The following is a 25,842-nucleotide window of genomic DNA, read 5'->3' as shown; positions in this document are numbered from 1 at the left end:
AGAGGGCGGGGCGGGGGGCCGGGCTTCCCGGGGGAGGGCCCGGCGCGCTCCGGGAGGCGGTGGCCCCGGCCCGGGAACGGCAGGACTCGGGCCGGAGCGTGGCCGGACCCCCGCCCGCCAAGGCGCGCAGGGAGGACGCGGTGAGTGCTGCCCCGGGGCGGGGGGGACCGCGGGGAAGGGGCGGCAGGACCCGTGGCTGGAGCGCGCCCTCTCCTCCTCCCGCTCCTGAAGTTTGCGACGGGACCGACTCCCACCCCGGGAGCCCCAGGCCACCCCGCTCTGCGTGAGGTCGGGAAGAGCTGCAGCCGAGCCGAGGGGGCGTCTCCTGTGCGGCGCCGCGCACCCCGCAATTTCCCAGGCCGGCCGGGGGCAGGGGGACGTCGGGGCTGGAGAGCCACCCCAGCTCCTGGGGCGCCTCAAAGGCCCCAAGCCGCCCTGGGGCCCCAGAAGGGGCCTCGCTCCCCGGCGATCTCTTGCCCTGTGCAAAGAGCCCCAATTCCTGGGGCGCTGCCCCGGGCCACCATCGGCAGTCCCCGGCCGGCCTGGCCCAGGCAGGGTGCACCCCCTCCCCTCAGCGGTGATCGGCTGGCCCCACCCCCGCCGAGACCAAATTCAACAAGTTTGGCCAAGAAGTCCTAGAGCCTCCATGGCTAGGCCTGGCCCGGCCGCTCCGCGTGGGCTCCACGGCCGAGCTGGGCAGCGCCGGGCCGGCAAGCGGGGCCGGTCGAAGGGCGCCGTCCATGAGGGCTGAGGCCCCAGACGGGCAGCCCCTGGCCTCCGAGGTTTGGTGTGCGTCATCGGGGAGCAGGCACCTCAGCCGGCAGGTCGGGTTTCCAAAAGTGCCCCTTTGTTATGACCCTCCCTGGCCCTGCCTCCTCCCCTTCCCCCGCGCCACCCCTTCCCCCAGCCTCGGCCGCCCTGGCTGCTGGTTCCAGCCGCTCTAGCCTAGGTGCCCCTCTCTGGACCAGTCCCCTGCACCCTCCTGTGCCTTCAAAGCCCAAGCTGCGGGCAGACCGGGAGGGGCTGCTGGGAGAAGAGGCCCCTGGGCGCAGCCTGTGACTCAGGACCGAGGATGGGCAGGGCAGGATGGCAATGCTCCCTCCCAGGGGCATGCCCCCAGCTTCTGGGAAGGGTGGGGACTAGTGTGGGCGCCGATACCTACCAGCTTCAGGTGGGGAGAGTGGTTCTTCCCTGAACCCCGGGACTCCCTACCTTGGCCCAGGCAGCTATGAGGAGACCGTGCCAAACCCCAGTGGACTCCTCAGGGCCCCGTAGGTGCTGGCTCTCTGGGCTGGAGCATTCATTATCTGCTTTCTGAGCTCCTGCTTGTGGCGGAGTGTGTTCTGGGGACCGATCTGGGTCTCTGCTGAAGTCAGGAAGCCCAGGGTGCTGGCCCTCCTCACCAGGGGCCCAGGCGCAAGGCCACCCCCACAGCTCGATCAAGCCCGGGCTCTGGGGCCTGGCTGTGCCTGGGGCTTGGGCTTGTGTTTGCTCTGGGAGGCCGGAGGGAGCAGTGCCAGCCCTGCACACACAGCCCGCTCTGTTCTGGGGCCAGAGAGAGGGAAGGGTGGGGGGCAGCTCTCCCGGGAGCCGGAGCATGGAGCTGGAGCAGGCAGGGGGCCCAGGCCCCTGGATGCCTGACTGGGACAGCTCCAAAGGGCCTGTGATTTACAGCTGCAGCTCTGTTTCTCTCCATCTGGTTGGCAGTCCTTTCTGGGCAAATGGGAAGCAAGGTGAAGCACTGAGGGCCCTGGTGGGGCCAGCTGCTCTGCCCTCTCCTGCTTGTGCCCGGCCACCTCCATTGCAGGCCCGAGCTCTCCCTCCTGTTGGCTCAGGGGTGGAAGCTCCCTCAGGCTGAGCTTGCTCACAGCTGCCGTAGCCAGGGGGTTTCCTGGTCTTCAGGTGAATGTCACTTGTTTTTTCATTCAACTACTAACTCCAGTGTCTGGAGAAACGCAAACTGGACCCCCAGGAAGTCTCTGTCAATGCCTGGGGACCATTCCTGTCCTGTCAGTCACAACCCAGTGGGATATATACCCTGACTGAGGGGTCACAAGGGGCTGTGGGAATGAGGATGGAGGAATGGGGGGTGACCGTGGAGAAGATGCCTCAATTTGAGTTTTGAAGGATGGGTAGAGGTCTGTGATGGAGCTCTGCTTTAGGGGCAGTGGACACAGACTCTGTCCTCCTGGGCCTGACAGTGTCCCTTGGGCTTGCTCAGAGAGGAAGCGATTTCCTTCTAGGGGCTTGAGTCCATGCTAGGGACAGCTGAGACCCTGCCTGGAGGCAGAGGGGAGCGGCCACATGCCACTGTGTCCTCTAGCCCCTGGGTGGTGGCTCTGCGGTTGGAATCTGCCTTGCTCTTCTCTGCGATTCTGGAGAACACTCTTATAACTGGCCGATCACCTGTCTGACTCCCCCATGCTGCCCTGGAGTCTGGGCTTTGTGAGGGCGGGGCTGGGTTGCTCATTACCCACAGCGCCCAATGGGACCTCAGTGGATGCCGTGGGACAGGATGAGTGTCTCCTTGTCACTCTTGGGCCCATCACATACTTGGTCATTGCTGGGTTGGGTCTTACCTCAGCCCTAGCACAGAAGCAGACCAGGAGGCGGGATTTCCATCTTTAGAGGGAGCTGAGGCTCCCTTGGGAGAGGACAGTAAAATGCACTTGCTCAAGCTTCTTGGCCAAGGGAAGACTCAGGCCTCCTGGCTTCCAGTCTGCTCTTCCCAGCACAGGGAGCTCTGGGGTGTGGCTGGGTGCAGGCTGACTTGGCCTGGTCTGGAAGAGGGTCGCCTTGTTGTTGAAGGAAAGGCCACAGGGCCCCGGCTTGGGCAGGCGTCCTCTTCTCTCATCTGCAGTTGGGGGAGTGGGGCCCTCTGCCCACCACCCACCCCCGCCTGCCATCTAATCCCCAGCTGGATCGTGTGACCCGCCTGGCATTCTCCTGGCTGGAATCTGGCTCTTCTGACAGCAGTTGCTATATCGGGGGAGCTGGGCACCGCCCTGGCCTCACCAGGCCCCCGCCCTCACCCCCTCCTTTGCTCTTGTTAGCTTCAAGCAGACTCAACAGTGGCAGCTCTGAGAGGTGGACGGCCAGGTCCCTGAACTGATCTCTAGGCCCCCAGGTATGTGGGGTGAAGTGGAGGGGAAGGGCAGACCCCGGTGAGAGGAGGAGCTTGGAAACTGCCATGCTCGCCCCTCTCCTGGCCCTTCCTGGGGACTTCCAGACCCCTGCCTGCTAAGTCATAGCTCTGACGTTTAGTTCCTTGGGTGGTGGGGACGGTAGTGCGGGCAAAGCCCAGGGGTAGGAGAGGGTCTTTTCCTGTCCCCCAAAGCGTCTGTTGGCTTCCCTGCTTACCCCTCTGCCCTTCCCAGGCCCAATCCGCCACCATTCCGTGCTGCGGGGACACCATGGCACCAGAGGAAGACGCTGGAGGGGAGGCCCTGGAAGGCAGTTTCTGGGAGGTGAGCAGCTGGGTCCCCGCTTTGGGGGTGGCTCTGAAGTGCCCACCCCACTCTGGGAACAGCCACCTGTCCAGAGGAGGAGTCTCGCTGTCAGCCCCAGGCCTCAAGGGAGCTTCTCCAGGGTGACGCCATCCTTCTTGTGTATGTCCCAGGCTGGCAACTACAGGCGCACGGTGCAGCGGGTGGAGGATGGGCATCGGCTATGCGGGGACCTGGTCAGCTGCTTCCAGGAGCGTGCCCGCATCGAGAAGGCCTATGCCCAGCAGCTGGCCGACTGGGCCCGCAAGTGGAGGGGTGCCGTGGAGAAGGGTGAGCCCGCGCTTGGGTCTAGCCAGGAGCAGAGAGCCGCCGGGGGTGGGAGGACCAGGCACAGCAGTTTCTTTTTGCACATCTGGTCGCCTTCCCTTTAAAGAGAGAAGATCCTCCTGGTTATTCTCATCGCCATCCTGTTAGAGTTTGCAAAGTATGGTCATGAGTTATTTTGGTATTTCTAACAACGCTTTGATGGTGATGGTCCTGTTCTACCCATTCTCTAGAGGAGAATCCGGAAGTTCAGAGAGGCTAAGTGACTGGTCTGAAGTCACACAGCTAGGGGGAGCTGAAGCCCAGTCCTTTTGACTCGGGCACTTGGGATCTTTCCAACCTAACAAGCTGCCTTCCTGGAGGACAGACACTGGCTCTTCCCCTGGAGGCAACAGAGTGTAGTGGTTTATGCCGTAGACCTGGGTTCGAATCTCAGATCCACTTGTAGCTGTAATGCTTTGGGTAATTCACTTCACTTCTCTGGGTCTCCGTTTCTTCGCTTGTGAAATGTTGATCATGACACTGTCTTCACAGTGGGGTATAAGGTGAGGATCCAGTGAGATCTCGTATGTTAGGGCACAGAGTCGGTGTTCAATCAGTAGGAGCTGACATCGTCCCCCGTCTGTGCCTGGCACCCAGAGCAGCACCCACTGAGGGGGGCGAGCTTGTTTCCAGGGGCATCCCTGGCCTGCCCCCAGCCCCGTGCCTCCCTGCAGGCCCTCAGTATGGCACACTGGAGAAGGCCTGGCACGCCTTCTTCACTGCGGCCGAGCGGCTGAGCGTGTTGCACCTCGAGGTTCGGGAGAAGCTGCAGGGGCAGGACAGCGAGCGGGTGCGCGCCTGGCAGCGGGGTGCCTTCCACCGGCCTGTGCTGGGTGGCTTCCGAGAGAGCCGGGCTGCCGAGGATGGCTTCCGCAAGGCCCAGAAGCCCTGGCTAAAGAGGCTGAAGGAGGTGAGCCTGGGAGAGATGGGCCTCAGAGGCAGGCCCCTTCCTGGGGCTGCAGGGGGCTGCAGGGGGCTGCAGCGGGCCAGGGTGTGGTGTGCAGGGTCCAGAGTTGTCCCCATGTGCGCCAGGTTGAGGCCTCCAAGAAGAGCTACCACGCAGCCCGGAAGGAGGAGAAGACTGCCCAGACTCGGGAGAGTCACGCGAAGGCAGACAGTGCCGTCTCCCAGGAGCAGCTGCGCAAGCTGCAGGAGCGTGTGGAACGCTGCACCAAGGAGGCCGAGAAGGTACAGGCTGCAGGACTGGCCAGCCCAGCTCAGGGCTCCTGAGGGCCTTTTCCAGTCCCCGGCACTCTTTTTTTTTTTTTGGTGAGGAACATTGGCCCTGAGCTAACATCTGTTGCTGATTTTCCCTTTTGCTTGAGGAAGACTGTCGCTGAGCTCACATCTGTGCCAATCTTCCTCTATTTTATGTGGGAGGCTGCCACAGCGGTGCTAGGTCCTGGCCTGGGATCTGAACCTGCAAACCCCGGGCCACCGAAGCAGAGCACATGAACTTAACCACTACACCACCGGGCTGCTCCAGCACTCTTATTACTCTAATCCCCACCTGCCACGCTCTCTCTACCTTATCCAGGAACCTGAGCGAAGATGATGCTTTACCCGAGGAAAGAAATGGTGCCATTTCAGGCATTGGGATAATTTTAGCAGTTGACACCTTCCCAGCTCCTTTCCTTTCACAGTGTACCACCTGCGACAAGTTCTCTCGTTGCCTGCTCGGCCAGAGCGCCCTTTCCTCCAGCTCTGTGTTTCTAAATCCTCCCGTCCTCTGAGCTGCTGGTCCATTTCCACCTCCTCCCTGAAGCCTTTTCTGATTTCTCCCCACAGGTGGACTTCATCTCACTCTCCACTCATCAGACTTTTTTTTTTTTAAAGATTTTATTTTTCCTTTTTCTCCCCAAAGCCCCCCAGTACATAGTTGTATATTTTTAGTTGTGAGTCCTTCATAGTTGTGGCACGTGGGATGCCACCTCAGCGTGGCCTGATGAGCAGTGCCATGTCCACACCCAGGATCTGAACTAGCGAAACCCTGGGCCGCTGAAGCAGAGTGTGCGAACTTAACCACTCGGCCACAGGGCCGGCCCCCTAAACTCATCAGACTCACATTATATTTTTTAATTTTTATTTTATTTTTACCTTTTTTTTAAGGAAGATTAGCCCTGAGCTAACATGTGCCGCCAATCCTCCTCTTTTTGCTGAGGAAGACTGGCCCTGAGCTCACATCCATGCTCATCTTCCTCTACTTTATATGTGGGACGCCTGCCACAGCATGGCTTCCAAGCGGTGCCATGTCCGCACCCGGGATCCAAACCGGTGAACCCCGGGCTGCTGAAGTGGAACGTGCATACTTAACTGCTGTGCCACCCGGCTGGCCCCTCATCAGACTCTTAAAGCTGCTGTGTCCGAATGTCACTCCCCTTATTAGGCTGCTGGGGTCCTTGGGGGCAGGAGCCCGGTTTTAGGACGACTTGCCCCTGGTGCCTAGCTCAAGGTCTAGCCCACGGTGGTTCCCAGGAAATACTAGTGGAATCCTGAGCGGAAGAAGGTCTTGTCCTCACCAGGCCTCCTCCTCGCCCACTCAGGTGAAAACCCAGTATGAGCAGACGTTGGCAGAGCTGCATCGCTACACCCCGCGCTACATGGAGGACATGGAGCAGGCATTCGAGAGCTGCCAGGCCGCTGAGCGCCAGCGGCTTCTCTTCTTCAAGGATATGCTGCTCACCTTCCATCAGCACCTCGACCTCTCCAGCAGCGAGAAGTATGGCCTGCAGAGTGGGCATGGAGGTGGGGGGTGACGCTGGGGGGTCATCCTCCATCTTTCCTGGGTTCTGGCTGGGCTGAATGAGATTGAGGGGTGCAGGGGCCCAGGGCTTCCCAGCCTGAGGGTTGTGCCTTGGGCCACAGGTTCCAAGAACTCCACCGTGACCTGCATCAGAGCATCGAGGCAGCCAGTGACGAAGAGGATCTGCGCTGGTGGCGTGGCACGCATGGGCCGGGGATGGCCATGAACTGGCCACAGTTTGAGGTACGTGTTCCCAGCTGGCTGGGGCTGGGAGGGGGGTGGGCTCCCACTGGGCTCAGCCTGGACTCAGGAGGGAGGCTCGGCTAGGGCTTGGGATCAGGTGAGTGAAGGCCGTCTGGATGACCCTGGCTGCCACCACTGCCTGCAGCCCAGCCTGACCCTAAGCACTGTTCCCACAGGAGTGGTCCTTGGACACACAGAGGACAATCAGCCGGAAGGAGAAGGGTGGCCGGAGCCCTGATGAAGTTACTCTGACTAGCATCGTGGCCACAAGAGATGGCGCTGTGCCCCCACCCCAGTCCCTGGGGTCCCCAGGGTGAGAGCCAGGAGCCTGGCTGTGGGAAGGAAAACAGCTCTGCCCCCTGGCCTCCTTTCTGCTGTCTCCTCCCCTTCATTCCCGTCACGCCTGAAGTGGGTTGAAAATTTGGGCCCGAGACCTTAGGACCCACTTAGCAGTTGTAATGATACCAGTTTTCATGGTGGTTTAGATTTTCCAGGTGTTTCCCACGTTCCCTCTCATCTACTGCTCGTGTGAGCGCTGTGTGGCAGGAAGTACACCTGAGTCCACAGGCATGCATGGCAGAGTCAGACTAGAATCTTCCACTTCTTCCCCACCTGCCGTCTCCCGGGGTTCCTCCAGGGGGTGAGCCCTTGGCCCTGAGTCCTAGGCCCAGTCGCTCAAGGTGTTCCTTGTGCCTTGAGCCTGCTGCCTGTCTCCCCCTCCAGTGGTGGGCAGGAGGAGGAGTGGTCAGATGAGGAGAGCTCCCGGAAGGCTGCCACTGGGGTGCGGGTGCGGGCCCTCTACGACTACGCTGGCCAGGAAGCTGATGAGCTGAGCTTCCGAGCAGGTACCGTGGCACCCCTTTCCTGTTCCTTCCCAGACTTCAGCCCGCCCACCCCCTTTATTAGCCTGAACAGGGATGTGAAAGAGGGAAGCCAGATACCGCTTCTCACGGGCCAGTTCTCTGACTCTTAAGGCTGCTCTGGGTCCAGTCCTCGGGCATCAGAGTCAGAGCGTCTGCCTGCCTCTCAAAGTCACCAGCTGGGGCCTGAGCGCTGCCTTCAGGGTCTGGGCTGGAGTGGCTTGCTGACTTTGACCTCCCTCTGCTTGAGCCACGTCTCTTCTCCTAGCTCGGCTCCCGTACTATCCCCTGCCCCTCAGTCCTTGACCCAATTGCAGGAACAGGGGCCAGGCCAGGGCGATTGGCAGTGACCAATTCCCCTTCCCCCAGGGGAGGAGCTGCTGAAGATGAGCGAGGAAGACGAGCAGGGCTGGTGCCAAGGCCAGTTACAGAGTGGCCGTATTGGCCTGTATCCTGCCAATTACGTGGAGTGTGTGGGGGCCTGACCTGCCCTCACAGCCCTTCAGCCACGTTTTTCCACCCTGAGTCAGAGCCCAGCTTCTTCTGGACAGCCGGACCTGAGGGCCCTGAACCATCGTGCTGCTGCTGCCCCTCTGTCCCCCAGGAGGGAGGAAGTCCTGGGACCCAGGGAGGGGAGGGGCCTGCGTCTAGGAAGGGACTGGTAGGGAAGAGCCAACAGAGTCCAGGCTGAGGGGAGATCAGGAGGTGACAGAAGGGCTCAGGGGTGCCTGAGCCTCCCCAGGAGCCTTTGGGTCTCCCCAGGAGCCATGGACGCAGTTCCTGGTCTCTTGTGTTTTGGGGCTCCTAGGGGGTCTTGGGGTGAGTGTAGTTCTGGACTAGCAACATCCTCTTGTGGCTTGTTCTAGTGTGTATTAAACTTGGGGGGAAAAAAGCGCCGTCAGGCTTGTGTGCGTCTTTTTTGATACTCCACCCATACCAGCCTCCAGAGGGCATCTGGAGAGAGGCACCGAGCGAGGGGAGGTCCCTGGGCCTAGAGTTATGCGGGCGGGGGTTGGGCAAGGTTTGCCGGCTTGTACCTGCCCTGCAACTTCAGGACCCTAACCTGGGGGGAAGGGACTCGAGATCAGGCTTGGCGTAAACCGGCCAAGGCTGGAGGCTGGGTGCCGAGTTCTGAGCTGGGCGGGAACCCGGGGAGTCTGCCTTCCCGTTCAGGTCGGTGGGACCATGAGTGCTTGGTAGGACTGTTAATCATTACTCATCCACCGGGAACCGGCTCCAGCTCAAGCCCGAGTCCCCGAAGTCACAGCCCGCGCCTCCTGGGAGATGGCTCCCCCTTCTGGGGTTAGCAGGGCGTTCGGGCAGCGCTCCGGCGAGGTTTGGACCAGCCCGCGAGCCGTCGCTCCGCGCCTGCTGCGGGTTGGCTCCGCCCTGGCTGCGGATTGGCCCCGGCCTGGTGCAGCGTTGATTCGGGCGACCAATGCAGAGCCGAGGCTGCTGACGTCACTGTTGCCCCGCTGGCCGCTCATTGGTGCAGATCGGACAGATTCCCCCACCCCTCGGCTGGCAAGGGCACTGCTGAGACCAACCAGGGTACTTCGCCTTCCCGGGCGCGGATTGGCCCGTGACGGGACCTGTTGGTCGCACTGGTGTCTGGGAAGGAGAGAAAATGGCGGCGGAGCCGAGCAAGACCGAAATCCAGACTCTTTTTAAAAGGCTTCGCGCAATTCCGACCAACAAGGTGCGGGAACGGGAGGCGCGCGGGGTGTGCGCCGGCCGAGAGGGTCTCTCCGGGGCCTGGCCCTCCCGGGGCCTGAGGGAGGGAGAGCGGCGGACGCGGGCTGCTTTCCTGGGGTGTCAGCACCCGGCCTCGGCTCGGGGCCCCTGACCGTCGCTCCTCTCCTCCTCCGCCTAGGCCTGCTTTGACTGTGGCGCCAAGAATCCGAGCTGGGCCAGCATCACGTACGGCGTTTTCCTGTGCATTGACTGCTCTGGGGTGCACCGCTCCCTGGGCGTCCATCTCAGCTTCATCAGGTGGGGGCCCCGTGCGGCTGCTGGGCTGCCCCCGGCCGGCCGGGGCTGTGTGCTCAGCACGGGAGAGCGGCTGCCTCGGCTGGGACCGCCCTGAATTCGGCATGCGAAACCTCCCGGCCCGGGGTCTGCGGCCGCCCGCGGGAGGGAACCGCCTGTGCGAGCCCCTTGCCACAGGGGCGGTTCGTCTCCGCGCCTGGGTTAAAACTCCCTTTTTTCTTGGCGGTCAAACTCGACACTCCAAGCGTTAGTTTCGGGGAAAACTTAGTTGCATTGACCTTGTTGTTGCTGATACATCCGTCGATACGTCGGAAGCGAGACTGGCTGTCGTTAATGGGGAAGCCAAGTCCAAGCTTGAGCGCCTGAGAATTCGACCTCCTTTCGGATCTGGGAAATAATTAGTACCCTTTTGAGTAGATGAGTGGAGAGCAAAGCTTCATAGACAGGGTCGAGTGGAGGGGTGGTGGCTGATTAATGTTTCCTGGGCGCCTATTGCAGCCCGAGGCCAAATGACAGGTGTGGGTCTGCCAGGGACGCGTCCCCTGGTATCTGCTGGTGGGTGACACGCAGCCCTTGCAGGTCCACAGAGTTGGATTCCAACTGGAGCTGGTTCCAGCTGAGGTGTATGCAGGTCGGCGGGAACGCCAATGCGGTAAGGCTCCTTACCATCCTCCGGCCCCCATTTTCTGCCTGGGCACTAACTTTACAGTGACTTCCGGCGAGGCCCTCTCAGTTTCTCTGTTCACAGGGTTCTCTGGTCTATACCAACACTGCGCTACTCTCTAAACTTGGAAATTGGTCGTTGTTCTTCTCAAAGGGGCTTCAGATTAAGGCTAAACGGGACACATGTTCTCTGGGAAAGGCTAAGGAAGTTGGGGCCTCCGCAGTCCTCCAGGTCTTCAGGCCTGGATGAAGGATGGGCACAGTGGGGACGGCGTGCTGTGCTCAGGCGGGGTCCAGTGAGGGCTGGGTTCAGCCAGCCAGCTCAGAGGGTGGGAAGCTGCGTTCTTCACAGGAATTTCTGAGGAGCTTTACTTCTGTGAAAAACTGGTATCAGTAGAGCGTATCATCCTGTCTGCATACTGACCGGGCTATTATAAGGGGGTGCTTCTTTTGCTCTGGGGAGATCACCTAGAGCTTGCTCGCCTCTCCTCTTTGCTCTCCAGACAGCTTTCTTCCGCCAACATGGATGCACAGCGAGTGATGCCAACACCAAATATAACAGCCGAGCTGCCCAGATGTACCGGGAAAAGATCCGGCAGCTGGGGAGCGCGGCCCTGGCTAGGCATGGCACTGATGTAGGTGCCTGTTCCCTGGGCTGGGTAGCGGGGTGGGTGGGGATCTTCAGAGCCCTGGGTTTCAAGGCTGTCTTCTCCCTCCCAGCTTTGGATAGACAATATGACTAGTGCTTCCGGTCACTCCCCAGAGAAGAAGGACTCTGATTTCTTCACAGAACACACTCAGGTGAGTGCCCACAGGAATGTTGCCCACTGTCGTTCCTGACAGGTGGGTTACTTACCAAGGCCAAGGCCTTCTGTGATCACGGGTGTGGATTCCATTCGCCTTGGTGTGATACCTCAGACGGCATGTCTGGGGTCCATAGCTGGGTAGGTGCAGGTGTTTCCCTCTCCCATGAGTGGGGCTGCAATGTGGCCCTCCTTAGGAATGGACCCTATAAACCGGGGTGTTAGGGAGGAGGAGAAGTTTCGTGAAGGCTCAAGAGGTGTCAGGAATGCCAAACAACTTTTCCTGGGTTCCTGGGCGCTGTGTTTGGGGACGATGAAAGGATCCCCTCCCCAGCAACCCAGCCCTGCGAGGCTCGCCCTGCTGGCACTGGGGGCTGTGGGCAGACTCTCTGTCTCACTGCCTGCGCCTCCACTTAGCCACCATCATGGAAAGGCCGAATCACTTAGCCTGTCAAAACCTCAGCCGCTAAAGTGGAGAGGTATCTACCTCGTTGAGTTTGTTGTGATAATTAAACGTGTTTATGTGTGAAAAGCCCTGTGACTTGTGTCTGGCACATGGTATGTGCCCAGTAGCGGTTAGTTGTTAGTAAACTAGGGGAATGGGCTCTGGCTCTAAGTAGATAGTGGAGGTAGCTGCTAGTTTCCTGCTTTTTTCTTCCATGGTGAATAGCAACTATAATTTTACTCACTAATCTCTAGTCTCCTTTCCTCATGGGCTTGGAGTAGGGCTTTGTTTCCACACGGTACTTGTAGGGGCTCGTGCTCCTTGCCACCAGGAGTGACTCACTGAGGCTTCTGTGATCTGGCCTCCTTTTCAGCCCCCTGCCTGGAATGCACCAGCCACTGACCCAGCAGAGACCCAGCAGCCAGCTCCGGCAGAGAGCAGTGGCCTGGCACGTGAGTTCTTCCTGGATTCCAACCAAGTGCCCTGGTCCTCAGGGCTGGGAAGGGGACACCTGGCCATGGGAATAGGAGCGGGACATCTCCTCTATCCCTGGGGGGGCTGGGATTCTTTTCAATCCCTTGGAGGAAGTGGTAGGCATTCCTTTTGTCTTTCGGTGGCCTCAGGAAGCTGAGGAAAGCAAGTGCCCCTACTCTTGTTCCATCATTTCCTTTGAGGGGAGGTCAGAGGAGGCTTTGAACTCTACATCTGATTCCCACCATTGTGTCCATAGAGCCGGAGCACGGCCCCAGCACGGATCTGCTTGGCACCTCACCCAAAGCCTCTCTGGGTCAGTATGCCTGCTGGCAGGGGAGGGGTGTCTGGGAGAGGGTGGGCCTCAAGGACTGTTCTTAGATCTGCTGCTGCCTGGTCAGTGGACTGAGGCCCCAGGAGACCGAGCATCTGACCTTTCTGGAGTGGGGACTGGCGTTGAATTCGTGGCTGCAACGTCAACTGCCAGGACGTTAGAGCCAGGCCCTTTGAATTGGTGAACCTGGATGCGGTGGTGCAAGGCCTGGGGTCTGCCTCCAGGGGTGGGGCTGGGCCTAGCCAAAGGGTGGTGAGGCCAGCATGAGACTGGACACCTCACCCTGGGGTCTGAGGCAGGATTGGCCTGTGTGGTCCATTTCATGAGATGGAGGGACAGCTCTGAGCTGTTCGTGGCTGGAGGTGACGTTGCCCTTTCTCAGCCAGTCCCTGTCCTGTCTTTCAGGTCTTTTCTACTCTTAGTGTTCTTCAGACTTGCTTCAGGGTGAACAATCCATTTGTTGACTTTCGTTTGTTCTGATGACCCTTGGGGGTTGGGGCAGGAAGCCAGCAGAATGACTGTCGAACTGAGCCCATGAGAAGGCTGGCATGGCTTGGTCTAAAGTGGGGCTCTGTAGAGGCCTCTGAGATAACTTGGGCCTCTGGGCTTAGGAGCTATATGGAGGCTCTGGCCTGGGCCCCTTGTTAGCCACAAGTCTGTTTCTCTCCAGAGTCCATGTATCTGTCACCTAAAGGGGCCCTTCCTGCCAGAGGTAATCAACAGCCGCTTGGGGAGCTCAGGCTCTTGCACGCCAGCTCCCTGCTTTAGGAGCTGAGGCTGGTGTTTGGCATCTGCTCCCTGCCTGGCAACCTTCCTGTTGGTTCAGGGACTTTGACCGTCTGGCACGTCAGGTCTAGGTTCTCAGTCTGTTGGGAGTCAGTAGCCTCCCCTGACCTTGTCTGACTTGGACTGTCCCTGATGCCATCGGTTGGAACTGGTGGTGGCAGCTTTGCCTTCCCCTGCTTGAAGCTCTTCTTCTTAGAAGTTCTTGCCAAGAAGCTGCATGGTGTGGATTGAGCTGCTGCCTCTGACCTCCCTTTGTCTTCACTCGTGCCCCGCCCTCTTTCTCACACAGAACTGAAAACCTCCCTCATTGGCAAGAAGAAGCCAGCAGCAGCTAAGAAAGGGGTAGGTGGGAGAGGCAGGATGGTAGAGTGGTTGGGAGCTGAAGTCCCACTGCCGGCACTCACCCCTCGACCCTACCGCTTCCTGGCTCTCTGACTTTGACGGAGGTACTTAACTTCTCCGAGTTTACCTCTGAAGGGCCGTCAAGATGCCTGTCTTCAAGGGGCTCCTGGGAGCAGTCAGTGAGATCGTGTGCATTGAGTGCTCGGCACGTACTGCGCCTGGTCAGCGTTAGCTGCTGTCCTCAGGCCCTGAGGCCTCTGCTGGGGTTGTGTGGGCCACGTCATGCCCTCCAGCAGGAGCGCTGTCCTCCCTCGACCATGCTCACTGGGTGCCTGTTTTTCACCCTCAACTTTAAGAAGAATCCCTTTCCTTGTGGGTGTGGTTAGAGTACCCATACCTGGGAGGGGACGGAGGACATTGTGGTTGGCAAGGCCTCTGTCATGTGCTTCTCCTCCCAGCTGGGTGCTAAGAAAGGCCTCGGGGCCCAGAAGGTGAGCAGCCAGAGCTTCAGCGAGATTGAGCGACAGGCCCAGGTGGCAGAGAAGCTCCGTGAGCAGCAGGTGGCTGATGCCAAGAAGCAGGCCGAGGAGTCCATGTGAGTGTTTGCCGGAGGGGCCCCGGCTCATGAGGGGTTGGGTGGGCAAGTAGGACAGGTCAGACTGGGTGCCGGCTCTGACACGTTTGTTCCCTCCAAGGGTTGCCTCCATGCGTCTAGCCTACCAGGAGCTGCAAATTGACCGGAAGAAGGAGGAGAAGAAGCTACAGAATCTGGAAGGGAAGAAGCGAGAGCAGGCAGAGAGGCTGGGCATGGGCTTGGTATCCCGAAGGTGAGGCTCAGCTCCGGGGTGTGGCCAGGCAGTGCGATTGTCTTTTGGGAACCATTGCAGGTTCTGCCCAGCAGTTTGGGGTTGCAGGCTGAGGCTTCCTCAGAGGCTGAATAGATGGCTTTGCTTGTTGTCTTAAAGTGCCCGGTACAGTGCTTAGCACATAGGAGGTCTGTGCTCCCTAAGTATTTGTTGAGTGAATGAAACATAGGATCAGGTGCCTTTCAGTATATCTAAGAGACCAGGGAGGTGCTTCCTCAGGGGGGTGCTGACGGCGCTTGGAGTCCTGTGACAGGTTGTCATTTCTCCTGACCTCCCTGGGAATTGCAGGGCTTTTAGCATCCCTAATCCCTGTCCGCTAAATGCCATTTGTGCTGCCAGACACGGTAATGCTTGGAAATACCCCCAGGCATTCAAACGTCCTTTGGTTGGGTGGTATCCTTCCTGTTTCAGGACCATTTTCTTAAAAAACCACAAACGGGCTGCAAACCAGTTGTTGTGGACATTTTGTTAGCTCTACCCCAAGTTAACTTCTAGAGATTTTTGATCTCTCTCAAAAATTGGCATATCTGACAGTGCCAGGCCCAGCAGTCCTGGCTACCGTTAGCTTGTGCTGAGTGGCGCACTCTTCCATTGGTGTTATGTACTTAAACACGACAGTCCTGTGCAGGAGGTGGGGTTACTCCTTTCCAAAGATGAGAAAATTGAGACTCGGCAATTAAGCAACTTGTCTGAAGCCCGCAAATCTAGTAACTGGCACAACTAGGTCTTGAATGTAGAACTATTTGATTCCAAATTCAGTATGTTTGGCCATTAATCCCTGCTTCTCTGGAAGAAGATGAGGCTGGGTCTTTCTACATAATCTTTCAGACCATGTGCCCGTTGGATTTAGGTTCTTCCCTTTCAGTCTGTGTATTACTTGTAACCCTCAGCTAATTGAACATGAAACATAATATTTCAATCCCGAAAAGGACGTTAGGTCTCCTTTCCGTCCCTGTTTTGGTCCCAGGAATTACTGGGTTAAAGGGTATGAACAATTTTTCAGCTGTTTTTTTCTTTTTTGTAGTACAGTAGAATCTTTTACTTAAATGCAGCCCACCCTATTTAAAGCTCTGTTGCAAAATATTCACTCCTTGGGGTTCTGGCAGCTAAAAGCTATAGATATTTTTAAATGTATTTATTTAAATAAAATTAGTCCTTAAAATGCCCCTGTGGAGCATGATACGGGAGGAAAGAGAGGCCTCGAGAGGTGGTCCTGCGGGCCCAACTCAAGGCCTCTTCTCATTGGGAACCAGACAGCAGATACAGGCCTTAGTGCAGAAAACCAGGCTCTGTGCTTTTTTTTTTTTTTTTTTAAGTTGGGGAATGGGATAATTAAGAACCTACCCTTTGATGCCGTTAGCCTCCTTTCCCTGGTTGTGGGCATTTTTCGTCTTCCTTTCTGTGTGTATGTAGCCATCTTCGTGAAGGATGTGGCTCATAGGGCAGCAAGGCCAGCAGTTGTTTTCCAGGACAGAGCACCACCACTGGGTGCACGTTACTGTTAAACTTACAGCAGGCAAACGGTCATTTGCCAGGGAAACACTACTTTGAGAAAACAAAGCTGATGTGCAGACACTTGAGGGCGCGCTCTCCAGTTCAGCACAGTTGCCAGCGCTCCCTGCTGGGTCTGGCCCAGCCTTGGGCATGGGTGGGGGTGGAAGGCTCTGGGTGGCGCCCAGGGAAGGAGAAGCCAGGTCTATGCCAACAGCTGGACATCTTCTCCTGGGTGACACTAACGCTCACCGGCGCTCCCGTGGCCTGGCTGTGCTTTCCTCCATAGCTCTGTCTCCCACTCGGTGCTGTCTGAAATGCAGGTGATCGAGCAGGAAACCCCGGTGACTGCAAAGTCCTCCCGCTCGCAGCTGGATTTGTTTGACGATGTTGGTACTTTTGCCTCTGGACCCCCAAAGTAAGGTTATTGTTGGGGTGCACACTTTGGCTACCACGTTCCTCATCAAGCTTCTCTGAGCCAGTGTACTGTCTCCCTAGGTACAAGGACAACCCCTTTTCCTTGGGGGAAAGTTTTGGTTCCCGCTGGGATACAGATGCCTCCTGGGGTATGGACAGGATGGAGGAGAAGGAGCCGGAAGTGACCATCTCAAGCATCCGGCCTATCTCAGAAAGGTGGAGTGGCCTAGGGCAGCACTGTCCAGTGGAACTTTCTGTGATGCTGGAAATGTTCTGGATCTGCACTGTCCCGTGTGGGAGCCGCTAAGTATGTGGCTCCTGAGCCCTTAAACTGGCTAGTGCAACCAAGGAACTGGATTGTTAATGTCATTTTAATAAATTTAAATAGCCACGTGTTGCTAGTGGCTGCCGGATTAGACAGCACAGGGATCGGGCTTTGGCTCAGCTGTGCTTCCTCAGCACAGAAGGCCTAGGAGCTGCTTTTGCTCAAGGTCCATTTCTCTGGCAGGAGGGGCCTGATTTTATGTGTCAGTTCTGACCTCCTAAGGGATATGGGTCTCTGGCTCCTATCTTATTTATTTTTTAAAAAGCTTGTTTCACGTTAATCTGGGCAATGTGTAATTGATAGGTTATTTGCAAATAATCCATTTGTAAAATGAGGACTTAAGTAATGACTTCACAGGGCTGTTCTAAGGATTAAATGAATGAAACTATAAAACACACCTAGCCCAGTGTCTGTGCGTATCAGTGCCAGGTAAGAGTGAACATATGCCTTTTCATCCACACTGGGTTGCTTTTGAGAGTAAAAGGGGGTACTATTAATTACACCAGGAGAGTAGGTATAAACCCACGCAAACCGAGACATGTGGTCACCCTAATGTTAGGCCAGTCATAACTAGGAATAGAGTAGCAGGAGTGATATCATCACATCCTGGACCTTGGTGAGGCAGTAGTGGTTTGGGGCAGAAGTCTAGGCCCCTCCAAACCGTATGTCCACACTGCCTAGTGGAGTTGACAGAGCTCTCTACCTCGGCTTCACTGTGGAGGAGGGAGGGGCCTCATCCGGGGGAGAGGGCCCCTGAGTCCCAGAGCCATAGTCAGATGGGGCCACTGGTGGTCTTTTTTGGCCTCAGATAGTAATGGGAAGGGTCAGAGATGTCCCACATCTACCCTGCAGAGTCACAAACCGGAGGGAAGCAGAAAGCCGGAGCTCAGGCCTTGAGTCCAGTGAAGCGCGTCAGAAATTTGCAGGAGCCAAAGCCATCTCATCTGACATGTTCTTTGGGCGGGAGGTGGATGCCGAGGTAAGCAGAGTTGTCCACCCTGAGCCTGGAGGCCGCAGGCAGAAGCAGGAGCTTCCTCCCTGCTGCTCCGCTGGGCTGCAGCACCAGGGTGTCTGGGCCTGTGTGAGTTCTTGGGTCATGGGCCACAAGATCCCACCCTTGCCTTTTCTTCATCCCAGTATGAAGCCAGGTCTCGGCTACAGCAGCTCTCAGGCAGCAGCGCCATCAGCTCTTCAGACCTTTTTGGGGACGTGGATGGAGCTCATGGAGCAGGTAGGGCCCCAGTGGTGTGGCTGACACCAGGCAAGGCCTGTGAGCAGAGGTGGAAGGCCCTGAGGACTGGGAAGGGCTCCCTGCAGGGCTCTGGGTCAGCCCTCCCCTTGCTTTGACAGGTAGCGTATCTCTGGGGAACGTGCTCCCCACGGCTGACATTGCCCAGTTTAAGCAGGGTGTCAAGTCTGTGGCTGGGAAGATGGCTGTGCTGGCCAACGGTGTGATGAATTCTTTACAGGTGAGGCTGGGGCTGCTTGCCCTGGGGTGGGAGGGCCTTAGGAGCAGTGCTTGGAGGTTGGCCTTCTCCACCTCATCCAGACACTGCTGTGGGGAGCCCCTCAGCCTGAGAGCATGTACTTTCCTGGAGGGGCAGCTTTCTTCCTCTGAGCTTGGCACCAGGGCGGGCCTCTCCCTAGGAAGATGCCACGTCTGCACTGATTTTCCCCTAGTCTGTCACCTGTACTGCTCTTTCTCCTTCCTCCCCAGTTTCGGTGATTCAGGCAGGGCTTCCCCCTTGGGATCTGGCCACAACCCCTTTCCTAGGTCACAATAAAACAGGAAACAGTCTGCCATGGTGAGACTGGTGCCGGATTCCCCGCCCGAGTACCCCAGTACCGTGGGCTGTGTTGCGGGGAGGGTGCACATGCTGGGAAGCTGCTGCGACTTAGAGACTGACTTTGTGGTTTTCTCCCCCATCCCTAGGATCGCTATGGTTCCTACTGATCCAGGCTTCATGGCTCAGGCCTATGGTGGTGACAGCAGCAAAACCCCATGACTCCCAGCCCAGGGATGCTTGCCTTGTGGAAGCTGGGGAGGCATTATTACTTTGTATGTGTGGTGTGTGAGTGGGGTGGCCTTTGAGGATCTCGGGTGAGGGGAACCGGTGGTACCAGCCCTCGACCTCTGCCTGTAGATGGAGCCCTTTATTCACCGCCCCCCGCCTCACTGTGTGCTAGATTATTGTCCTTTCAGTTCTGCCCCCAAAGCTGCTGCTCACTTGTCCTGCCACACTGGGAGTGAGGGGTGGGCGTTCCTCAGGATAGCTTATTCTGAGTCCAGCCCTTCCCCAAGTAGGGAAGGTCAAAAGTGCAAGGCTTTTTTGCCAGCTCTAGGATCCTTCCAGATCATCTGGGGGTTTGGGCCCCATTCTCTGGAACCAGTGGGGGCATCTAGAAAGAGTTCTGCTGTAGACCAGCCCCCAGGGGAGGGAGGCTCTGGACTTGCTGCTGCTGTTGCTGCTCCAGTGGCCTCTTCTGGGCACCAGGAGAGGGCAGGGGAGGGGAAGGGCCTTACTAAGGGTAGAAACTTGATGTGGCACCTAAAGGTTTCATTTGGGACCAGCCTGGAGGCCCACGTGATCTTCCGTCTCATCACCCCTTTTTACCGTGATCACTTGGAGGATTACTTCTCCTCCTGGGTGTCCGGAGTCCTTCCATACCATCCATTGTGGCCCGCAGGACCCTCTGTCCCTTCTTCCCCTGCTTGGTGGGTCTCATCTGCCCTGTGCCTTGCTCTGGATGCTGTGAGCGTCATGCTGGCCAAGGAAGCAGAGGACATGAGGGACAGAAGCAGGCTCCTGGGGCTCAGCTTTCTTCCTCTGCATCATCCTGGGCTTAGAGGGGCCTGGACAGCACCCACCAGTGAGAGCTTGAGGCGCCTACAGAGCTGCAGGCCTGCCCCTGGCCACTGGGCCATGCACTGTGTCATCCTTGGTGCCATCTTTCCCTGCCGTGCTGGCAGTCTGGGCTCAGCCCACCCCCTGTGGGTTGATGGTTGGGCTCCCAAGCAACACAAACCACTCTTCCCCCAACCCCCTCCCCCAAAGGGACGTGACTTTCTTTCTGGACTGTTTGTATTGAAACAAAGTGGTGTCAAATAAAGCCCCGATGGGGCCCTGGGCCCCTGTTGGTCTGAGTGAAGTAGTGTCCTCTCTGGATCCTGCCTCCCTGCCCAGTGCAGGCCCCTCGCCTCACTCTCTGGGCTCCCACCGATACGGGGAGGGTGTCGGTGCCGAAGCTGAGGGCACTCTCTCCGGGGCCTCCAACTTGTCTCTTCTGTGAAAGCCAAAGGTGCCTGGCTCCTGGGCCCTGTGCTGCCGCGAGGTCCGGTGCAGCCTCGACCTTACCACCCTGTTGCACGCGGAGGAAAGAGCTGGTGTTAGTTGGCCCTTTAACATCCTCTGAGCCACATGGCTGCGGCAGGTGAGCACCCTCAGCAGCCCTACACCTCATCCCGGCAGTGGGTGTGACTGGGGGCGTGTTTCTCAGTGGGGTTTAAAAACAATGAAAATGTTCAGACCTTAACGGAACGCTCTTAAATCCACGAAGAAAGGATGTGTCTATGTATAAACCCCTGGCCTGGCAACCCGTTTCTCCTCTAGGGGCTCCTGGAACATCTCTGCCGCCTAGGGTCCGAGGACCCCTGTAAGAGTACAGTTGTAAGCCACTGGTCTGGGGGGTGGATGATTAGAAAGGACAGGTAGAGCCATGGGGCTCTAAGCCAGTGACCTCTGAAGTGCGGTCTGGGACTTGCAGCTGTGGAATGTCTGGAGTGCGCATAGTCCAGATTTCTGTGCCCCATCCCAAACTGGAGCTTGTTGGCATTGTAAACAAGCTCCCCAGGTGATTCTGATGCAAGCCAGGAGTTTGGAACCGCTCTCCGTCAGCTGGAGGCTGGAGATGATGGTGGGTCCAGAGAGTTCGCCACATAGCCTGGAGCTTCAGTAGGACTGGAACTTCCAGTCGTGGCCTGGCCCTGCAGGGCATTGGGACCCACTTCCTATTACTATCCAGGCGGGCTGGGCCCGGCAGGGAGGAGCCCAGGAGAACGTGTGCGCCTGGTGATGGTGATCTCCTGCTTCCGAGGAGGCAGCCTGCTCTGCTGGGTGGGTTTACTTCCTGGAGGACCCCTGCCTAATTCAAGGAAGTTGAAGACCACCTGTCCTTACCTTCGTCCAGTCTTGGCTGGAAGCTGGTACTCCTCAGGTCTGTCTTGTTCACACCTGCATCCCCACTGCCCTGATCCCGAGCAGGTGCTTGGCAAATGTTTGGGGAAACTGGCTGGAGGGCTGGCCTTAAAAGTTATGGGAACCTTGACCCCTCTGAGCTTGTCTTCTGAAGGCCCGTTCCAGCTGTGAGCACCGTTGCTTTGCAAGGCTGCTATCCTGTACAGCAGGTAAGCCCCTCTTGGCTCATTATCTGAGGCAGGTCTCCGGGCTTGGTTGGGCTTCTGGTCCCCACCTCCCAGTCCTGCCAGAAAAGCTGGGACTCGGCTCCAAAACCCCACACTTGCCCCTTCCCTTCGCCCGTCCTCAGTCTGGTGGCCTTAGACTCACCGCTTCCCAGACACAAGGGACTTTATTCATTTCACGTGTTTAACTGTTAGACACAGAGGAGACTTGAAGCAGATTTTGAAAGTGAAATTGTCTTCGTGCCCACCCTTCATCCTATCATGGCTAGTGGCTTTTCCTCCAGCAGAAGGCCACCGTGGTTATCCCCTCCCAGTACCTGCATCACTGGCAGCACCTTTGATCATGCAAGGCCCTGCATGCTTATTCATGGTCTCCCCCTTCCTGGAGTTGCTGTGGGGACATGACCCTTATGCGGGGACTGTCAGCAAAAGGCAAAGGCCAAGTCACCTTCCCGGTGGCCTCAGCTCAGTCTGCTGTGAGCTTGGGGCCTGAGTAAAGCGCAAAGGCGACAGGGCCAGGGAGAGAGGGCTGTGAACTTTCTAGGTTCACTGCTTGGTGTGGTTGATCGTCAGAACCCCTCTGGCAGGTCTGTGGGCTGGGGCCGTTATTTGGCCTTTCCACCAGCAGAGGGCAGCATGGCACAGGCGTGGGAGAGGAGGCGGGGTGGGAGTCCCAAGGGCTGGGCGGGAGGAGGGTACAGGGCGTTGCAGACAGCACCCTTCAGACTCCTCAAGTCTCGGACTCGTCTGTCTCTTCAGTGGAGCCATCACTCTCTGCATCCACTTTGCGGGCGTGATGGAGAGGTCTCCACGGGGAGCCAACCCGGGGAGGGGTCCGGGAAGGCAGGCAGCTGGCCTCTGAACTGGCAGTGACCGAGTTGACCAGGCCTGGGACTTGGGCCAGCCTGAAGGAGGGAAGAAGCCCAGAGGGCAGCGAGATGCCTCCTGTCCAGAGACCAGGACCTCCACGCTCACTCTTGCATTTGGATGACACCGTGAGCTGTATTCCCAAAGGACTCAGAGAGAGGCTACCTCAGGCTCTGCTGGCCCCAACCCTTCCCTGATGGATAGGGGGTGTTATGGACAAGTGCTCTGTGACCCATGATGGGCAGTGCCATGTCCACCTGAGGTTTGGCCCCGACAAGGGGGCAGCATCTTCCCACCTGACACTTACAGCCGTTCCAACTCCTCATCCATGGCCGGATCGTGCATCAGGTCCCCTTTGTCAGGCAAAGCTCCTAGGAGATAATTGGGGGCACAAAATTTAATCTGAGGGTCCTTCAGCCAGGTTCCAGTTAGCCCCATTCACAGCAGATGGCTCCATGCGCCTCACCTTCCTGGCTGCCTATTTTGCTGACCCTGGGAAGGCTGATCCAGAAGATCTGGGGAAGAGCTCTTAAGAGAAGTTTAAGGGACCGCTGCGGGGGCGGGAAGTCTTGGGTACTTCTGGATGAATGTAGGGAACCCCGCTGCCTACCTCCCCGACTTGGGGCAGAGACCACAGTTATGAGATATCTCCAAACGTCAAGATCTCTGCACAAACAGGGCAATCCCCTTCCAAGACTAGATGGTCGGTTGTGAGCTGGTGCTGGGGGTTTAATCCTTCCTTGAGAAACCAGGTACTGGGCTGAAAAGGAGCCAAAGAGAGAGGATATGGCCCAGGCTCACCCCAAAGACCAGAAATTATTTAGCTTTGTGCCCCCAAATTAGGGTGACCCCACTTTGGAGACAGAATGGTCAAAAAGGCTGCCTCAGCTCCTCTGGAGGGTCCCAAGGGCGAGAAGAGAAGGCTGGTCAGGATCAGACCAAACTCTTCTGCGTGGCCAGAAGCTGCCAGGAGGGGGAGCTGTCCTGTCTCTGCTCTGCCACAAATCTCTGAGCTGCTTCCTCAGCGACAAACTAAGGGAAGTGATTCTTTGATCCTGGGAAAAGGTAAGAGGAGAGAGTCTTGCATGCTCCCTGGAGCTGTGAGCAGTGGGAGGGAAGGCGAAGCTGAAGTTTGCAGACAGAAAGATTCTCACCGGCAAACTGTTGAGGGAGAAGAGCTTACTGGTGGTCAGAACCTAGATCTGGCAGGTAGCAATGCTGGTCTCCAGAAAGCCTCAATCTTAAAATTACCCATGTGGCTCTAGTTCAATTTAGGACTTTTCCAGAGCTTTTTCAGGTGCCTCCTGGCCCCTTTTGCTCTAAGTTAGTGGTTTTCAAACTATGTTCCATGAAGCTCTCTCATTGAGTGTGTGTGGGGGTGCCTTGAGGACTAAGGGAACAGGACAACCCCTCTTCAGAACGGGTGGACAACTGGCTGCACCCAGGTCTGTCCGGATCTTTATTTCATACACTGGAGACGCAGGTGAGGGCAGAGACGGTATGCTGCTTTCTATCTGCCACTCCCCCCAGCATTAGCACTCCGCAAAAGTGGCTGAATGTGTGATTGTTCTCTTTAAAGAATAAGTGAGGCAGGAGGTTAGTCCAGGCTGTGATCCAGTTAGTGGTTCCTTTTCCTTCCTAGCAGCCAATTGGTGGAAAGGAAGGGAGGGCGGTCAGTTACTTACGAACGCGACAGAAAACCTAAGCAAATCCTACCTGCTGCCCCCTTACCCTTGACTTCTGACTCCTATTTGCCTCCTTTCTACTCCTTGTGCAGCCTTGGCTACCAACGTCACTTAGTTGAGGGGTCCCCAGACCTGTGCATGTCCCAAGCACTGGTTCAGAATAACCAGGCTGCCAGGTGGCATCCTGCCTGGAAGGGCCCTCAGTCTGTCCTGCTGGGGTTTGCACTCCCATGGACCCCAGAGTACCCCCAGCAGGCTCCACCGTGTGGGATCTGAAGCATCTAGCCCAGTGCCCGGCCTACTGTGGCTGGTATTTAAAGAATGTGGACTGGCCTTCCCTGGACCCCGTTCCCTCAACTGGCAGAAGGCAGGGGAATGCTGTATGTCTCTTCTCCGAGACTCAGGGACCCGGGATCCCAAACACACCTGGGTACTCTTGAGGAGAGAGACAAATAAGGACCCCTCAAGCTCTGGCGGATGGTGGCCTGGTGGCTCGTCCCCTAGGAGAGCAGCAGGTGTGGGAGGGGGAGGAGCGGGGTGGGTGGAGAAGGCCAACCAGTGAGAATGAAATGAGGGACAGGAACAACGGCCAGGGCAGGCCTCTCTCTCTTTTTTTGCTCCCTTTCAGATTAATCAGGTCTTTTTTCCAGCTGAGGAAAAAGGCCTCTCCAGACACACCTTTGCTCTGTTTACCAATGGATTCAGGTCTCTTTGACACATAATCTCCAGAGCCACTGGGTAAACAGCCCTGTGTCTGCCCAGCCTGCAGGCCCCGCCCCAAAGCGGCACTGGGGATTCTCTGGGGAGGGGCTGGGCATGCCTCCGCCTCCGAGAGGCGGCTGCATGTCCGGGCAGGGCCTCGGCGGGGATGCCGTACCTTATGTCCCTTATCATGGAGTGTGAGACGCTTAAGAGGGCACAGTCCTGTGCACACTCCAGCTCCCCAGGCCTGAGTCTGGCCTTGAGAAGTCAAGGCAGGGATGGTCCCCTTGGCACCATGTCTGCCGACCCAGGCCAGCTCCTGCATGCCTTTGTCTCGTGGGGGCAGGAGAGGCTGGCACAGCTAGTTCTTGCTTACCTAGGGCTTGGTTGATGCCATGATGCTTTGAGAGAGCCACAAGGAATCCATAGAAGGTCAGTCTCTGAACGTTGCTAAGGACCTCTTTGACCAGTGCTGGGGGTGGGCAGCTAGAAGGGAGAACACAGATGCCAGATTCAAAGACTAGCAAGTCTGAGTGCCAACTTCTCATCCATACTTCAGGCTTAGGAGATGCCCAGAGCCAAGACAGAGGGGCCTCCTGCCTTGGGGGCCCTAAGACCCTGGGGCAGCATGGCAGACCTCCAGGAGCAAGGCCCCGACTGTAGACACAAAGGGCTGGCATGTTCACCAACTGGTGCCTTCACTAGGGGGGAGGGGAAGGATGGGGAAATGGCAATAGGTGACAGCCTCTTCTTGGAAGAGACCAAAACTGGCTTCTCTGACCAGAAGGGGACTTTGTGCCACACAGGACAGCTTAACCCTCCCTTTCTGTAAAGTGAGTTCTTTGTACAGTGAATGTTTTTTCCTTCTCTCTAAAAAGTCAAGGCCCGTCAATCTCCTGGCATGAAGAAGGGGCCACGCTGGTCATCTACCACTGGTCTTGCCCAAGTGGAAGTAATCCTCCCCACATGAGCCACCTGGGCAGCTTTTCAGTTCACAGCCTGGTCTGCGGGCACATGGCACTGCCCTAATTTGTACTATGACCGTCACGGGCCCTAGGAGGCCGGGACCAATCACAACATCCCTGGGGCTGAGGTGGGGTCCGCAGGCCCACTTCTCACCTGTACTTGTGCCGGTCACACAGGTTCTCCAGGCACTGGTAGAAGAGCGACGCCTCCACTCCCTCCAGCATGCTGGCCTCGCCCAAGGCCGGCCGCTGGCGGTGCTGCCCGCTGGATGACGTGGGCACAATCACTGTATTGGGGTTCTTGCCTGACAGCAGGTCCTGATAGATGGCAGCCACGCTCTCCAGGAACTCTGGGTACCATGGGTGGAGGGGGCACAGGTCAGGCAGAGGGGACATACTTCGTCCCTTCACTGTGTCCTCCCCTCTCTGTTACCTCAGCTCCACACCAACCCAGGAGCAGGAGCCCTCGACTTTGTGTGACCAACACACTCCTGAGAGGTGACACTAATGTGTGTTTCAGCTCACAGGCCCCCTCCTCTGCAGATGCTCCTAGAGTAGGTGAGATCCCCGTTCCCCACTTTCACAGCACCCTGTACTTCGTGGCACTTATCCG

The 25,842-nt window shown here is 57.6% G+C and overlaps 3 protein-coding genes across 10 annotated transcripts in view; 2 read left to right on the top strand and 1 right to left on the bottom strand.

Annotated features, from left to right (window-relative positions):
* Positions 1 to 8,554, top strand: PACSIN3 (protein kinase C and casein kinase substrate in neurons 3). 2 transcript variants are annotated; one of them, XM_023654002.2, is made up of 11 exons: positions 1 to 140; positions 3,054 to 3,127; positions 3,378 to 3,467; positions 3,620 to 3,776; positions 4,487 to 4,722; positions 4,845 to 5,000; positions 6,356 to 6,531; positions 6,678 to 6,798; positions 6,975 to 7,111; positions 7,522 to 7,643; positions 8,028 to 8,554. In XM_023654002.2, the coding sequence occupies exons 3-11, from the start codon at positions 3,414 to 3,416 to the stop codon at positions 8,141 to 8,143; spliced, it is 1,275 nt and encodes a 424-aa protein (XP_023509770.1). In that variant the 5' UTR covers positions 1 to 140; positions 3,054 to 3,127; positions 3,378 to 3,413; the 3' UTR covers positions 8,144 to 8,554. The 2 variants fall into 2 exon arrangements, with proteins under 2 accessions (XP_023509770.1, XP_023509772.1); XM_023654004.2 differs by lacking the exon at positions 1 to 140 and adding an exon at positions 610 to 824.
* ARFGAP2 (ADP ribosylation factor GTPase activating protein 2) lies at positions 8,528 to 19,740 on the top strand. Of its 4 annotated transcripts, none has more exons than XR_011423865.1 (17): positions 8,555 to 9,357; positions 9,532 to 9,650; positions 10,227 to 10,299; positions 10,814 to 10,945; positions 11,031 to 11,111; positions 11,932 to 12,010; positions 12,289 to 12,345; positions 13,034 to 13,075; positions 13,439 to 13,491; positions 13,950 to 14,086; positions 14,187 to 14,318; positions 16,138 to 16,266; positions 16,347 to 16,572; positions 17,443 to 17,569; positions 17,728 to 17,821; positions 17,941 to 18,059; positions 18,524 to 19,740. XR_011423865.1 is itself a non-coding variant. In XM_005598081.4 (17 exons), the coding sequence occupies exons 1-17, from the start codon at positions 9,286 to 9,288 to the stop codon at positions 18,542 to 18,544; spliced, it is 1,602 nt and encodes a 533-aa protein (XP_005598138.2). In that variant the 5' UTR covers positions 8,555 to 9,285; the 3' UTR covers positions 18,545 to 19,740. The 4 variants fall into 4 exon arrangements, 2 of the variants coding, with proteins under 2 accessions (XP_001490722.2, XP_005598138.2); XM_005598081.4 differs by having other exon boundaries at positions 16,347 to 16,481; XR_011423866.1 differs by lacking the exon at positions 13,034 to 13,075 and having other exon boundaries at positions 8,528 to 9,357.
* The window catches only part of CSTPP1 (centriolar satellite-associated tubulin polyglutamylase complex regulator 1), a 177,542-nt gene continuing 171,355 nt past the window's right edge, over positions 19,656 to 25,842 (bottom strand). For 2 of the 4 annotated variants that reach the window (XM_003362591.5, XM_070229483.1), the window contains exons 6-9: positions 25,384 to 25,579; positions 24,641 to 24,750; positions 22,185 to 22,248; positions 21,159 to 21,915 (exon numbers count right to left, since the gene is read on the bottom strand). In XM_003362591.5, coding sequence (XP_003362639.2) covers positions 21,741 to 21,915; positions 22,185 to 22,248; positions 24,641 to 24,750; positions 25,384 to 25,579 — 545 coding nt within the window. In that variant the 3' untranslated portion in view covers positions 21,159 to 21,740. Of the gene's footprint in view, positions 19,951 to 21,158; positions 21,916 to 22,173; positions 22,249 to 24,640; positions 24,751 to 25,383; positions 25,580 to 25,842 lie in introns of those variants that run through there. The other 2 variants (XM_023654007.2, XM_001490557.5) reach the window with 2 other exon arrangements.

Source organism: Equus caballus, chromosome 12, assembly GCF_041296265.1.
Source record: "Equus caballus isolate H_3958 breed thoroughbred chromosome 12, TB-T2T, whole genome shotgun sequence".
Taxonomy (NCBI): domain Eukaryota; kingdom Metazoa; phylum Chordata; class Mammalia; order Perissodactyla; family Equidae; genus Equus; species Equus caballus.
The sequence above is the reverse complement of the archived record's forward strand: the minus strand, read 5'-3'. Positions and strand labels throughout refer to the sequence as shown.